The sequence below is a fragment of the Salmo salar genome, chromosome 16, assembly GCF_965601325.2.
Source record: "Salmo salar chromosome 16, fSalSal1, whole genome shotgun sequence".
Classification (NCBI taxonomy): Eukaryota; Metazoa; Chordata; class Actinopteri; order Salmoniformes; family Salmonidae; genus Salmo; species Salmo salar.
This window is the reverse complement of record NC_138306.1, coordinates 63,443,642-63,460,396: the sequence shown is the minus strand read 5'-3', so window position 1 is coordinate 63,460,396 and position 16,755 is coordinate 63,443,642. Positions and strand designations below refer to the sequence as shown.

The following is a 16,755-nucleotide window of genomic DNA, read 5'->3' as shown; positions in this document are numbered from 1 at the left end:
GATCTTTTAGAGGCGAAATCTCGTGCGCAACAAAACGCAGACATAGAGACGTGCCATAATAATCAATCAATGTGGAGTGGGACGCGTTTGGCCCAGGAAACTTTTTTTCCCCTGCTCCGCTTGTAGGCGGGACTATAGCCCTCACTCCTCTCCCCATACCCCGTCCTCACCCTAAATGTTCTCATCATTTACACAAAAAACTCTCATACTTTTCGCCCCGGCTACTTTAACGCTGTGCTCATATAGCCTACAGGCTATACCCACACGTTGAATATAAATTATACTTCATGAGGGTGGCAGTGGTTTATCTGTGGCAGGGTTGTGGTGTCTGTCAAACTGGAGATCTGGGGATAGCAGGTCAGACATGGCATCCATCGCACCGGGGCTCGAGACCCGGAGCTAGGAGTCGTTTGCATAGCTGCAGTGTCAAGCGAGCTGTGCGCCGTGGCGGCCTGGTGGGATTCCGTAGCTCTTCGGGGAGAGGGAGCGCAGAGGGGCCGGTGAGTTCTTAAGGTGGAATAGTCCCTTGGAAGCATCTCCTTCTCCACTCAGCTCTCCCATGCCGTGGCCCCTCTCCTTGGGCGGACACCCCCTCCCCGCGCTCGTCTTTTCAGCTCATCTTCTCAAACATACGGTGCAAACCGCATCTCTTGTGTAAATCCAGTACTCTGGAACCTTCCCAAAATCATTATGACGATTACTCGCCCCCTCCTAGTGACCGACACTAGCGGGTGGGAGGGGGCAACCCCAGTTGAAATGGTCTAGAACCGCCACTGGTGACCGTGTATGTATTTTCTAAGTATTATACATCACGTTTGAATAATGATACATGACACACCAATAAAATACAAAACCCAACCGTGTTTAAGTATGGTAAGTTTATTTACATGTACATTTTAGTTTATTCACCCAGATGACAGGACAGACAAGTGGTATGGGAACAAAACGAGACGTCACATGTACAGTGCAGGAACACCAATAGCCAAGAGATAAAGATCAAGAGATAAGATGGATAAAGTGCCATACACGGTGTTCTCAACCTCTTAGTGAACTGCGAGTCTGTTATGAATATGGCCTGGCAAGTAGAGTATATGAGGGAAGCATTTATAATCAATTCACTAAATGCGTTTTCAACGCATTAGTTGCAGTCCATCGTGCGAATTTAACTTACCATTTCGAGGGGAGAATTGTGATGGGCCACCTTAAGCGCAACAGGTCGGGGTGAGGGAATAGTTGTAGTGACATAGTTCTCCAACAGATGTCAGACGTGGACCGTGGAAAAGTATCAAAGGACCATGGCTATGGCTCTACTACTGCCAAAAATCCAATACATGGGACATGCTATTTGTGTGCATATCATGTCACACATGTAAGGGACGAAAATATGAATTGGCTGTATGTAAGATCATATATTCTATCTTTATTAACCCAGGTATGGAGGCATTAGGGATTCTAAATCATGTCCAAAAGGGCCACAAAATGAACAGGGCCATGATACCAGCCTCAACTGTTCACTTCTGTGGCATAGAACGGCATTTAGTCCCATTGTTTTGTTGAAGGGTTATTGATTGCCTAAATCCAATATCTTTGAATTAATTATGTATTATGAATAACATCTAGTCCTGTATGGCTCAGTTGGTAGAACATGGCACTTGCAACAGCAGGATTTTGGGTTCAATTCCCAGGGCCACCCACATGAAAAATGTATGCATACATAACTATAAGCTGCTATGGATAAAAGTGTCTGCTCAATGGCATATATTTCAATGGACACCTCTGCTGTCTCCAAATGACTTATTCTGAGGTCCAATGTTATTCTGGGAACACAAGTGAAGGCAATAGGTTGTTGTTGTTGCTTTTGTTTTTTTTGGGTATTACATTTAGGCACAGAAAAGGGTTTGCAAGGCATAGTCATGTAGTATTATTGTGTATGTGGAGATAATTTCTTGGTTACAAAAGCCCTATAGCCTGCAGATGGCAGCACAACATCACATTTGACCTCAATGTTCTGACTTCAGTACCACAGGACTGCAACTTCCATCAATTCATACACTCTACAGGCCACATAGGGACTTACAGTGACTCTACAGCATTCTTACTAGTCCCTAGAAAGGAGCAATAAATTACACTAGAACTTAGTGAACATATCAGCCCTTAAAGTGGCAATCTGGGATTGCTACATCAATTCTTCAACTTTTAAATGAGTGATCACTGAACCCCATATTGCCTCTGTAAAGGGAGTTAGGGCTATTACATAATAGCATATGCAGCTACACCATGATTCTTGTACACATATCAGTTTCTTAAGGGAGTAACAGTTATTACGCTATCTTAGCGGACATGTCATACGGAGAGCTGGAGTCTACTACACAACATTTAGCACACATATTAATTTACCTGAGGGCGTGAAGGTTAAGTACACTGCATCCCCATTGGCTATAAAAAGGAATGAATGTTACTACATTCTAGTGTGTGTGTAGTGGTGTGTGCGTCAAATCGGATGTTTGCACTTTTGCATATCAAACTCCATCCGCTGCTACTCATCGTGGAGTAGTTCATACAGTAGTCCCTGTGCCCTTTTGATGTCTTCCTAATAGCAACAGGGTAAACGCATGCATGCATGCCAGCACTGCACACACGCACAGACTACATTTACATTTAAGTCATTTAGCAGACGCTCTTATCCAGAGCGACTTACAAATTGGTGCATTCACCTTATGATATCCAGTGGAACAACCACTTTACAATAGTGCATCTAAATCTTTTAAGGGGGGGGGGGGGGGGGGGGGGGGGGGGTTAGAAGGATTACTTTATCCTATCCTAGGTATTCCTTAAAGAGGTGGGGTTTCAGGTGTCTCCGGAAGGTGGTGATTGACTCCGCTGTCCTGGCGTCGTGAGGGAGCTTGTTCCACCATTGGGGTGCCAGAGCAGCGAACAGTTTTGACTGGGCTGAGCGGGAACTGTGCTTCCTCAGAGGTAGGGGGGCCAGCAGGCCAGAGGTGGATGAACGCAGTGCCCTTGTTTGGGTGTAAGGGCCTGATCAGAGCCTGAAGGTATGGAGGTGCCGTTCCCTTCACAGCTCCGTAGGCAATCACCATGGTCTTGTAGCGGATGCGAGCTTCAACTGGAAGCCAGTGGAGAGAGCGGAGGAGCGGGGTGACGTGAGAGAACTTGGGAAGGTTGAACACCAGACGGGCTGCGGACTACTACTCTCATCTGACCTGGGATGGGGTACAATGATCTATCATCATCGTAATCATCATCAATCGTGTAGTGAACAAGTTAAAGACAACGCCTTAGTAAATGCAGGTATATGAGGTACAGCCATTGAATAATGAGAAGGGAAGCGCAAGGGTATGGTCTTCCCTGAACTCCATGAGGTGAGGGTGACACTAAACAATAGCCAACTAGGTTTTTATGTTGCCTTTCTTAACTGTGACTTTTTTTTTTCAGTTGTTTTCTCTCTTCTTCACAAAGAGTGGAAATGGCCTTTGAGTTCTTCTCTCCTAGCTGTTATACTGTTGTAGATCGGTGTAGTCTGGCTGTCCGTCTCCATCGTGCTCAAAATTCCAATTCACAAAATTAAAAATGCCATTCATTGCCAATTAAGATTTTTTAATGATTAAACTGGGATTTTAAATAAATTCCTGAATGGACTGATTACCGTACGTTCCATTTGACCTGAGTCCATTGTCACATGCTCTAACAGGAGTAGTTTTGATCACATTGTGATGGGGCACAACTTTCACTGTAACAGCTGTATGCATGGTTTCATGACCACAATCTAATAAGATCTGCCAACAAGGCTTTATCCTCTTGTATGTAATGTAAAAAGGCTGAGAGAGAGTGAGCGAGAGAGAGCGAGAGAGAGAGAGAGAGAGAGAAAGAGAGAGCGCGAGAGAGAGCGAGAGAGAGAGAATACTTTGCTACTTTAATTCAAGTCGCCCTTTCAAAAGAGGTTTCGTACCCCAAGGGTCTTTCCTAGTAAAATAAAAACAACTTCTGAACACGTCCAACAAATGAATGAAACAGACAGAGCTTTTAAATATATACATTTAATGTACATATATTCATTTAGATGACTAGAAAAAACAATCTTATTAAAAATGAATTATTCTGCACAGTCATATTCTTAGTTAAATAGTAAATATGATACAACATTGCCATAATAATAAATAAATTCATAACTTTTTTTCACATACCAGTTGTACAAACAATAAATTACAAGTTCAGTGCTGTGTTTCTGTCGTTCAACGAAAGGGTCTTTTCCCATGGGAAGAGTCAAACAGTAATACATATACAGTATATTTGTGTGTGTGTTTGTATGCGTGTGGTTTAATTTTCTTTACATATTTATGTGTGTGTGCAAAATGTATTCTGTACATATGTGATATTGGTGTTTCTATCTAAATGTGTATTGTAGTGTGTAAGTTAAAATGTGTGTATACATATGTGTGTATTATGCGTTAATGTGAGCCTAATACAGTGAAAATACTCGTAATTAAATAATTTGGGGGTGTTGTGTATTCTTTATGTGAATGTGTGTCTGTGTATGAGAAATAGTGACTTGTGCCTATGTGGCAAGAGCCCAAATGTATCCAGTATAATGCATGTCTATCATCACCCTTGAAAAGGTGTGTGGTTTAGCAATACAAGCTCATGAGGGACATAGGGATGACGGAGAAATGTGAGAGTGAGTGAAAGACTGAGTGTGAGAAATGGATAGCTTAAACAAGAATGTGTCAATATGTTGAATGAGAGATGGAGGGAGGGAGAGGGAGAGCGAGTCAGAGAGAGAAAGAGCGAGCGAGCCGTAGGAGTGTATTTGGTCAGGTATGACTAGGTTAGTTTCCCTCTTTCTGTATTTGTGAGTATCCAGTGCGCACATTGTCATACTAGCAATAATTGCTTTTTTCCTAGTCAGTCAGTCAGTCAGTCAGTCAGACAGACAGACAGACAGACAGACAGACAGACAGACAGACAGAGACAGACAGACAGACAGACAGACAGAGCCAAAGAAACACAGTGACATAATGGTAGCGACCCTCTAGCACCCGCATAGTGATACAAATGGAACTGAGGGTTAAAGTCCATTAAAAGAGTTTAGGACACTGAGTATGACAAAAACACTATATGTTCAAACTTGTATGTTCACAATACACACACACACACACACACACACACACACACACACACACGTCAAGCTTAGCCCCACACATTATGTAATCCCATAAAATTACAACCTTTAACCTCCACAAAGGTCAGAGTTGAAGGGTCACCATGGTCTTTTGGCCCAGAGTCACTCTATATGGGCCACTGGGCATTGGCAGTTGGTAGTGCTGAGCGATTAGTGCTTTTTGAGGTCGGTTCGGTTTCGGTTCGATTATTAAAATATCAATATTAAAAATATATATATTAAATGCACTATGCATTATGTGGGTTGAATGCTGTAACAACATTTATTCACATTACTTTAATAAAATATTTCTGTTGTGTATATTACATTTGTTTAATTTGATGATTTTATTATTTAATTCCAAGTTATTTCTATTGAGCTGCTACCTATGCTGTCTGACAAAAGTTCTTAAAAGTAAAATAGGCTGCTGAATACCAACTATCAACCACTTAGATTATGTATTTTCAGGTTGAGGTACTTCACAAAGTAACTGCTCTCTATCCCTCTCCATTGGTCTATAAAAAATGGTCAGATGAAGCAGATGCTAAACTACAGGACTGTTTTGCTATCACAGACTGGAACATGTTCCGGGATTCTTCCGATGACATTGAGGAATACACCACATCAGTCACTGGCTTTATCAATAAGTGCATTGAGGACGTCGTCCCCACAGTGACTGTACGTACATACCCCAACCCTGAGCTAAAGGGTAGAGCTGCCGCTTTCAAGGTGTGGGACTCTAACCCGGAAGCTTACAAGAAATCCCGCTATGCCCTGCGACGAACCATCAAACAGGCAAAGCGTCAATACAGGGCTAAGATTGAATCATACTACACCGGCTCCGACGCTCGTCGGATGTGGCAGGGCTTGCAAACTATTACAGACTACAAAGGGAAGCACAGCCGCGAGCTGCCCAGTGACACGAGCCTACCAGACGAGCTAAATCACTTCTATGCTTGCTTCGAGGCAAGCAACACTGAGGCATGCATGAGAGCATCAGCTGTTCCAGACGACTGTGTGATCACGCTCTCCGTAGCCGACGTGAGTGAGACCTTTAAACAAGTCAACATACACAAGGCTGCGGGGCCAGATGGATTACCAGGGCGTGTGCTCCGGGCATGCGCTGACCAACTGACAGGTGTCTTCATTGACATGTCCTTGATTGAGTCTGTAATACCAACATGCTTCAAGCAGACCACCATAGTCCCTGTGCCCAAGAACACAAAGGCAACCTGCCTAAATGACTACAGACCAGTAGCACTCATGTCCGTAGCCATGAAGTGCTTTGAAAGGCTGGTAATGGTTCGCATCAACACCATTATCCCAGAAACCCTAGACCCACTCCAATTTGCATACCGCCAAAACAGATCCACAGATGATGCAATCTCTATTGCACTCCACACTGCCCTTTCCACCTGGACAAAAGGAACACCTAAGTGAGAATGCTACTCATTGACTACTGCTCAGCATTCAACACCATAGTACCCTCAAAGCTCATCACTAAGCTAAGGAACCTGGGACTAAACACCTCCCTCTGCAACTGGATCCTGGACTTCCTGACAGGCCGCCCCCAGGTGGTGAGGGTAGGTAGCAACACATCTGCCATGCTGATCCTCAACACTGGAGCTCCCCAGGGGTGCGTGCTCAGTCCCCTCCTGTACTCCCTGTTCACCCACGACTGCATGGCCAGGCACAACTCCAACACCATCATTAAGTTTGCAGACGACACAACAGTGGTAGGCCTGATCACCGACAACGACGAGACAGCCTATAGGGAGGAGGTCAGAGACCTGGCCAGGTGGTGCCAGAATAACAACCTATCCCTCAATGTAACCAAGACTAAGGAGGTGATTGTGGACTACAGGAAAAGGAGCACCGAGCATGTCCCTATTCTCATCGATGGGGCTGTAGTGGAGCAGGTTGAGAGTTTCAAATTCCTTGGTGTCCACATCAACAACAAACTAGAATGGTCCAAACACACCAAGACAGCATTCTTCTGTACTAACCTAATGTAGCAGGCATAAAAGAAAGACACAGACCGGACAAGTACGCACGCAATCGATTATGATCATTGTAGTTAATCAGCATGTTTTCTGCACTAAATTATTTTGAATATTGGCCTGTTGGAAACTACAACTCCCTACAACTACATCGCACAGTTCGGGATTCAGTTGATTTATTTCTAGAGAAACTAATGTGCGCATTGAGTTCACAGAAAAAAACATAACTAAATGAAATTCAAATAATTGAAACGAAGTCTGTCAATTAGTTGTTTAAAAACCAAAATAATAAACACAATTTAGGTTAATCGCTCAGCACTAGCTGTTGGACACAACTCTGCCCCAACTCACTCCATCACTGTATGTCCATTTTCTGACCTAGGATGTTTGCAGTGCAGTTCAATCCCATTTCTGGACTGGTTACAGTACGGATTGGTTGCTCTTGCTTGTGCCCCCAGCCTACTTCCTGGTCCGCAATCCAAACAGGCAGTTGGATAGACCAATCGTATGTGGAGAATCGGCCATGGGAGGAGCAAGAAGAAAAAGGGGACCCCGAAGGGAAGTGGAGAAAAAGTGCCACGCATCAGACTAGTATGGAGGCCCATTGTCCAGAGGTGTGCAGTCACACAAGACAAAGAGACAAAGCGGACAATCATGAAAAACCCACAGTAGCAAGAACATACAGAAAAGCAAACAAAATGTGTCATTAACAGAGGAATACAAACGAAACCTTCAGATAGAGGAGGGATTTGGCAAGTGGGCGGTTGTTGATTGGGCGGCTGCACTATTCGGAAGTGTCCACATGTATCCCTCGTATGTCTGTAGCTGTGCCAAGCAGGGCTTGGCATAGTAGGTTGGGGGGTAAGGAAGAGGAGGGGTTGACTGTCAATAACCAGCGTCTCTGTCTGTGTGTACCTCCTACTTTCAGGGGAGTCTAGTTTCTGGTCCTTTCAACACTTTCTCACTAGGCATTGTTTGAAGGCGGAGGGGCGGTCCCCCAGAGGGCAACCCTTGACCAGCTTGGCCTGCGGGTCCTTGCACTGCACCGTGCGGCTCTGCCAGCCCATGTCACAAGTCCTGGAGCAGATCATCCAGGGGCCAGTCACCCACTGGGGCCCAGAAGCCGCCGTCGACACCCCTGGGGCTGTAGAGAGAGCCATGGCCGAAAACGGGGCCGATGTGGTTCTACTGCTTGATCTTGTAGAGGTGGTTGTTGTAGTAGTAGTGGTGGTGGATGTGGATGTGGAGGTGTGCGGGGGAGGTGGCGGTGGTGGAGCCGAAACCCGACGGGGCATGAAGAAGCTGTAGCGGATATCCAGGGGCCTCTTGGCGTCCGTGGCCAGAATCTGAACTGTAAGGGCCTCTCTGAGGGCCCCAGGGCCCATGCTGTGTAGCCACTCATCCCGCTGGCTCCAGCCACTGTAGTTGAGCACTGAGCCGTTGAGGGGGATGACTGTCTCTGAGGTAGAGATCATGAACTTGCCGTTGAGGAGGTAGTCGCCACCGGGACGACGCAGGGCCAGGTAGGCTGTGTACTGGGGCTGATCCTTGGGCTTGTGCTGGCGGACCTTGATGTGGGTGGAGCCCTCTGGGATCTTCACAACGTCTGTGTAGCCCTTACTGCATGGGGGAGGGAGAGAGGGGAAAAAGCAGTTACAGGAGAGTGTTTACAGGAGAGAATTTTACAAACTTGACTTGTTGGAAAGGTGGCATCCTATGATGGTGCCACGTTGAAAGTCACTGAACTCTTCAGTATGGCCATTCTACTGCCAATGTTTGTCTATGGAGATTGCATAGCGGTGTGCTCAATTTTATAAACTTGTCAGCAACGGGTGTGGTTGAAATAGCAGAATCCACTCATTTGAAGGGGTGTATATATAGTGTATGTCTATCTTCACCATTAGAAGGTGTGATTTAGAATTACAAACTCATGACGTACAGTGGAAAGAAATAGTATGAGAACCCTTTGGAATTACCTGGATTTATGCATAAATTGGTCATCAAATTTGATTTGATCTTCATCTAAGTCACAACAATAGACAAACATAGTGTGCTTAAACTAATAAGACACAAATTATTGTGTTTTTCTTGTCTATATTGTATACATCATTTAAACATTCACAGTGTAGGTTGGAAAAAGTATGTGAACCCCTAGGCTAATGACTTCTCCAAAAGCTAATTGGAGTCAGGAGTCAGCTAACCTGGAGTCCAATCAATGAGACGAGATTGGAGATGTTGGTTAGAGCTGCCTTGCCCTATAAAAAACACAGTTTTGCCTGATATGAACCATGCCTCGAACAAAAGAGATCTCAGAAGACCTCAGATTAAGAATGGTTGACTTTCATAAAGCTGGAAAGGGTTACAAAAGTATCTCTAAAAGCCTTGATGTTCATCAGTCTACGTTAAGTCAAATTGTCTATAAATGGAGAAAGTTCAGCACTGTTGCTACTCTCCCTAGGAGTGGCCGTCCTGCAAAGATGACTGCAAGAGCACAACGCAAAATGCTCAGTAAGGTTAAGAAGAATCCTAGTGTCAGCTAAATACTTACAGAAACCTCTGGAACATGCTAACATCTCTGTTGACGTCTACGATACGTATAACACTAAACAAGAATGGTGCTCATGGGAGGACACCATGGAAGAAGCCACTGCTGTCCTAAAAAAAACATTACTGCACGTCTGAAGTTTGCAAAATGTGCACCTGGATGTTCCACAGCGCTACAGTTTGTCTCTGTGAATGGTTTGTCCTCTGACAAATCAATTGTAAATTTCGGTGTTCCTCAAGGTTCTGTTTTAGGACCACTATTGTTTTCACTATATATTTTACCTCTTGGGGATGTCATTCGAAAACATAATGTTAAATTTCACTGCTATGCGGACGACACACAGCTGTACATTTCAATGAAACATGGTGAAGCCCCAAAATTGCCCTCGATAGAAGCCTGTGTTTCAGACATAAAGAAGTGGATGGCTGCAAACTTTCTACTTTTAAACTCGGACAAAACAGAGATGCTTGTTCTAGGTCCCAAGAAACAAAGAGATCTTCTGTTGAATCTGACAATTAATCTGGATGGTTGTACAGTCGTCTCAAATAAAACTGTGAAGGACCTCGGCGTTACTCTGGACCCTGATCTCTCTTTTGAAGAACATATCAAGACTGTTTCAAGGACAGCTTTTTTCCATCTACGTAACATTGCAAAAATCAGAAACCTTCTGTCCAAAAATGACGCAGAAAAATTAATCCATGCTTTTGTTACTTCTAGGCTGGACTACTGCAATGCTCTACTTTCCCGGCTACCCGGATAAAGCACTAAACAAACTTCAGTTAGTGCTAAATACGGCTGCTAGAATCCTGACTAGAACCAAAAAATTTGATCATATTACTCCAGTGCTAGCCTCCCTACACTGGCTTCCTGTTAATGCAAGGGCTGATTTCAAGGTTTTACTGCTAACCTACAAAGCATTACATGGGCTTGCTCCTACCTATCTTTCCGATTTGGTCCTGCTGTACATATCTACACGTACGCTACGGTCACAAGACGCAGGCCTCCTAATTGCCCCTAGAATTTCTAAGCAAACGGCTGGAGGTAGGGCTTTCTCCTATAGAGCTCCATTTTTATGGAATGGTCTGCCTACCAATGTGAGAGACGCAGACTCAGTCTCAACCTTTAAGTCTTTACTGAAGACTTATCTCTTCAGTAGGTCCTATGATTAAGTATAGTCTGGCCCAGGAGTGTGAAGGTGAACGGAAAGGCTGGAGCAACGAACCGCCCTTGCTGTCTCTGCCTTGCCGGTTCCCCTCTTTCCACTGGGATTCTCTGCCTCTAACCCTTTTACAGGGGCTGAGTCACTGGCTTACTGGTGTTCTTCCATGCCGTCCATGGGAGGGGTGCGTCACTTGAGTGGGTTGAGTCACTGACGTGGTCTTCCTGTCTGGGTTGGCGCCCCCCTTGGGTTGTGCCATGGCGGAGATCGTTGTGGGCTATACTCGGCCTTGTCTTAGGACGGTAAGTTGGTGGTTGGAGACATCCCTCTAGTGGTGTGGGGGCTGTGCTTTGGCAAAGTGGGTGGGGTTATATCCTGCCTGTTTGGCCCTGTCCGGGGGTATCATCGGATGGGGCCACAGTGTCTTCTGATCCCTCCTGTCTCAGCCTCCAGTATTTATGCTGCAGTAGTTTATGTGTCGGGGGGCTAGGGTCAGTCTGTTACATCTGGAGTATTTCTCTTGTCTTATCCGGTGTCCTGTGTGAATTTAAATATGCTCTCTCTAATTCTCTCTTTCTCTCTTTCTCTCTTTCTGTCTTTCTCTCGGAGGACCTGAGCCCTAGGACCATGCCTCAGGACTACCTGGTATGATGACTCCTTGCTGTCCCCAGTCCACCTGGCCGTGCTGCTGCTCCAGTTTCAACTGTTCTGCCTGCGGCTATGGAACCCTGACCTGTTCACCGGACGTGCTTGTTGCACCCTCGCCAACTACTATGATTATTATTATTTGACCATGCTGGTCATTTATGAACATTTTAACATCTTGACCATGTTCTGTTATAATATCCACCCTGCACAGCCAGAAGAGGACTGGCCACCCCTCATAGCCTGGTTCCTCTCTAGGTTTCTTCCTCGGTTTTTGGCCTTTCTAGGGAGTTGTTCCTAGGGAGTTTTTCCTAGCCACCGTGCTTCTTTCACATGCTTTGCTTGCTGTTTGGGGTTTTAGGCTGGGTTTCTGTACAGCACTTTGAGATATCAGCTGATGTACGAAGGGCTATATAAATAAATTTGATTTGATTTGATACTGGCAAAATATTCTGTGTGCAGATGAAACTATAGTTGAATTGTTTGGAAGGAACACACAACACTATGTGTGGAGAAAAAAGGCACAGCACACCAACATCAAAACCTCATCCCAACTGTAAAGTATGGTGGAGGGAGCATCATGGTTTGGGGCTGCTTTGCTGCCTCAGGGCCTGGACAGCTTGCTAAAAATGAATTCCAAAGTTTATCAAGACATTTTGCAGGAGAATGTTAGGCTATCTGTCCGCCAATTGAAGCTCAACAGAAGTTGCAACAGGACAATGACCCAAAACACAGAAATAAATCAACAACAGAATGGCTTCAACAGAAGAAAATACGCCTTCTGGAGCGGCCCAGTCAGAGTCCTGACCTCAACCCGATTGAGATGCTGTGGCATGACCTCAAGAGAACAGTTCACACCAGACATCCCAAGAATATTGCTGAACTGAAACAGTTTTGTAAAGAGGACTGGTCCAAAATTCCTCCTGACCGTTGTGCAGGTCTGATCCGCAACTACAGAAAACGTTCGGGTGAGGTTATTGCTGCCAAAGGAGGGTCAACCAGTTATTAAATCCAAGGGTTCACATAGTTTTCCCTTCCTGCACTGTGAATGTTTACACGGTGTGTTCAATAAAGACATGAAACCATATCATTGTTTGTGTGTTATTAGTTGAAGCAGACTGTGTTTGTCTATTGTTGTGACCTAGATGAAGATCAGATCAAATTTTGACCAATTTATACAGAAATCCAGGTATTTCCAAAGGGTTCATACTTTTTCTTGCCACTGTATAGAGAGATGAGGGAGAAGGGTGAATGTGAGAGGGAGTGAAAGAGTGAGTGTGAGAAATTGATATCTTTAAGAAGAATGTGTCGAATGAAAGCTGGAGAGGAAGACAATCTATAGATCATTCCTTCAAATGTACTCAAGATGTACAGATGTGTTAAAATACAGTTTACTCGCACCCTTTCACTTTACAATTGAGTACAACGGAGCGGAATGTTTTTATTTTTCAAATTTTTTTGAATGGCTATTTTTACCTATATGCACCTGCAACTTACTACAGGTGAGAGAAATTACACAATTAACAAGAATCATTGCCTCCAACCAAATATTTTGAATAATTAAGTAAAGGCCATTTTTTTACTTTGATGTGAAAAATCTCAGTTTTGATTTGTCTTTTCTTGGTGCTGTGCATCGGACAAATGCACATGTAAACACCAAATGTTTTTTCAATTTCAGTGTGTGTATGTGGGTTCCCTTACCTCTTCTTGGTGAAGTTGCCTATCACTCTGATGCAGCCAGTGCTGTCCCCTCCACAGATGCCACACTTGTCAAACTGCAGCTTGGAGCCGATGATGCCGTCACAGCCGGTACGCACACACTTGCCCTTCACACACACTGAGCTGCTGTACGGCCGACATTCTGTCCCGTCCACCACCTGGAGAATGAGGATATTGTCATATTTGTTGTTGTTGTAGTCTTCATCATCATAGAGGCTATGCCTCGTAGGAGATTGTTGCTGATTACTGCCGAGGTGCGGTGGTCTCACAGGCGCTTATAACTGCCGAAGCATTACCCGGGTGGGTGCTACAGATTTGGTGGTAGATGTTCTAGCCTACCTACAAAGGAGGAGTAGCTGTGAACTTCAATGACAGAGGTGCCTGATGAAGAGCCTGACCGTCTGACTGTTATTTTTCTCGCTGGCTGTATGATGAACTATCGACGCCACCTGCACTCAACTCTACTTTACTGAACTGCATCATTATTTATCTGTGGAAGACCATCTCCCTGAAATATATATTTTTAAAGCGCCTTTGAGATTCTGTATGAATAGCGCGGTACATAAAATAAATCTATCATATTCATCATCATCATGGGTATATTATCATATACAGTGCCTTCAGAAAGTATTCACACCCCTTGACTTTTTAAATGTTTTGTTGTGTTACAGCCTAATGTCAAAGTGGAATTTTGTTAGTAGAACATTTTTGAAATGAATAAAATTAAAAGCTGAAATGTCTTTGGTCAATAAGTATTCAACCACTTTGTTATGGCAAGTCGAAATAAGTTCAGGAGTAAAAAATTGCTTAAAACACATAATACGTTGCATGGACTCATTCTGTGTTAATAATAATAGTGGTTAACATGACTTTTGAATGACTACCCCATCACTGTACCCCAAACATACAATTATCTGTTAAGGTCCCTCAATCGAGTAATGAATTTCAAGCAAAAGAAGGGCACTGATTGATAGATGTGCAAAAACAAAAAAAAGCAGATGTGGAATAGCCTTTTGAGCATGGTGAAGTTATTAATTACACTTTGGATGGTGTATCAATACACCCAGTCACTACAAAGATACAGGCGTCCTTCCCAACTCAGTTGCTGGAGAGGAAGGATTTCACCATGCCTGTACACCAAGCATGTACTGAATAAAACATATTCCAAAACATGCATCCTGTTTGCAACAAGGCACTTAAGTAATCCTCCAAAAAATGTGGCATTACAGACTATTTTGTGTAGATTGTTGACCAAAAATGACAATTAAGTCAATTTCAATCCCACTTTGTAACCCAACAAAATGTGGGAAAAGTCAAGGGGCGTGAATACTTTCTGAAGGCACTGTATGTATATATCATTATCATGGCTATATCAATATCATCATTATCATACTAGCATAACGGACACTACAAGTCTTGCTAACATAGGTAGTGGACTAGTGGTAGTGGAAGACAGCACTCCAAAGTACTGTACCCTCACTCACACTCTTTCACTCCCCAGTGCCCTTCTCTTATTCACTCACCCTCTGCGAGAACACCACATAGTAGCCTGTGCCCTTGGCCCGGCATGTCAGCTTGCACACATCTTTGGGGAGCACTCCTGCGAACTTGGGTACCCACTCCACAAAGGTCTTCATCCCCTTAGGGTCTGTCTGGGGGCCGTTCCGCACCTCACACTGCTCCTGGCGGAAAGTCTTACCTAGAGGAGGAAAGTTCCACCACATGTTAGAGTGGGAACATTAGAATTTCAGACTGTGTGTGTTTGTGAGAGAGCGAGAGTCAAAATATTTACCATTCATTGATCTATTGTAAGCCTGTGTATTTACCTGAGCAAATGTATACTTGTGTGTGCTTATGCGTGTCTATACCACTATGTGATCACACACGTCAGCTAGTCAATCTGCAGTACTACACTCACTGGGCGAGGGGCACGGGTTGGCACTGCAGGACCTGTAGATGGCTCGCTTGCCGGTGCAGTAGCGCCCATTGTTTCGGGGCGGCGGGTTGTTACATAGACGCTGGGCGAACTGCACCCCTCCACCACACGTCCTGGAACATGCCCCCCATGGACCCCACGAACTCCAACTACCATGGTTAGATGCCTTGGAGAGGAGAATGAGGAGAGGAGAGCGGGAAGATGAAAGAGAAAGAGGAGACAGGAGAGATGGAGGTGATAGGAAAGAGATTGAGAGAGAGATAGAGAGAGAAGGAGGAGAGAGATAAGCGAGTACTGTTACAGTTGCCTAGTGAGCACGTTAAAAGTTGGATTGGCCGGCAGCCAAGCCACGTGTAAAATGTGTGTCTGTGTGTGTGTGTGATGCATTTGTCTCTGCATGTGTGATGCATGTGTTTATGTGTGTGTGTGTGTGTGTGTGTGTGTGTGATCCATTTGTGTATCTGCATGCACGTGATTGTCTGTGCAAGTTGAATACATTGAGAGGGTTGTGGGGCGGCATGATGATAGAAATGAAAGTAATGTTCGTAGGCGACCCAGTACTTCAAGGCAAAGTCAGACTGTTGCATTGTGCTATGCTAGCTCACATGCTAGCCTACAACATCTTGAGGGTGAAGTTGCCCCTAGATGCTGATCTTGGGTTAGTTTAGCATTTTCCCAACTAATGGTTAAGCTTAGGATTGGGGGAGAGAAAGCTGATCTGAACTGTCTTGATTTTTTACGATTTGTCTCTATTCTTCTTTGTTTGTTTGTTCTTATCCCAGAGATACATCTATCCTGATTTACCTCTATGACATGACCATTTACCATGGAAACGGATGGTGTAAACATTCCAATGTTACGCCATCCAGGCACAAATCGGATTCCATTTATTTTTGGACTGGTACCAACACTATCTGCTACTAGCTGCAAACACCTGCGAAATATTCAACATACTATTTAGCCTACTCTTTCTATTTTCTTGTACTCTATTTTTTGTACATTATATATTTCCTCATATTATTTGTTTTATTTGTTGCTTTGACTTTGTTGATTTTCTTGCTTTTTTTGTATATATTTGTATAGTACACTGCTCAAAAAAATAAAGGGACCACTTAAACAACACAATGTAACTCCAAGTCAATCACACTTCTGTGAAATCAAACTGTCCACTTAGAAAGCAACACTGATTGACAATACATTTCACATGCTGTTGTGCAAATGGAATAGACAACAGGTGGAAATTATAGGCAATTAGCAAGACACCCCCAATAAAGGAGTGGTTCTGCAGGTGGGGACCACAGACCACTTCTCAGTTCCTATGCTTCCTGGCTGATGTTTTGGTCACTTTTGAATGCTGGTGGTGCTTTCACTCTAGTGGTAGCATGAGACGGAGTCTACAACCCACACAAGTGGCTCAGGTAGTGCAGCTCATCCAGGATGGCACATCAATGCGAGCTGTGGCAAGAAGGTTTGCTGTGTCTGTCAGCGTAGTGTCCAGAGCATAGAGGCGCTACCAGGAGACAGGCCAGTACATCAGGAGACGTGGAGGAGGCTGTAGGAGGGCAACAACCCAGC

At 44.3% G+C, this 16,755-nt stretch overlaps 1 protein-coding gene across 1 annotated transcript in view; it reads right to left on the bottom strand.

Annotated features, from left to right (window-relative positions):
• Window positions 1–4,039: 4,039 nt before the first annotated feature.
• LOC106574337 (A disintegrin and metalloproteinase with thrombospondin motifs 5) overlaps window positions 4,040–16,755 on the bottom strand; it is a 37,153-nt gene continuing 24,437 nt past the window's right edge. The window contains exons 5-8 of the mRNA XM_014150196.3: window positions 15,163–15,346; window positions 14,768–14,943; window positions 13,227–13,402; window positions 4,040–8,796 (exon numbers count right to left, since the gene is read on the bottom strand). Of these exons, the coding sequence (XP_014005671.1) occupies window positions 8,127–8,796; window positions 13,227–13,402; window positions 14,768–14,943; window positions 15,163–15,346 (1,206 nt within the window). The 3' untranslated portion in view covers window positions 4,040–8,126. The remainder of the gene's footprint in view (window positions 8,797–13,226; window positions 13,403–14,767; window positions 14,944–15,162; window positions 15,347–16,755) is intronic.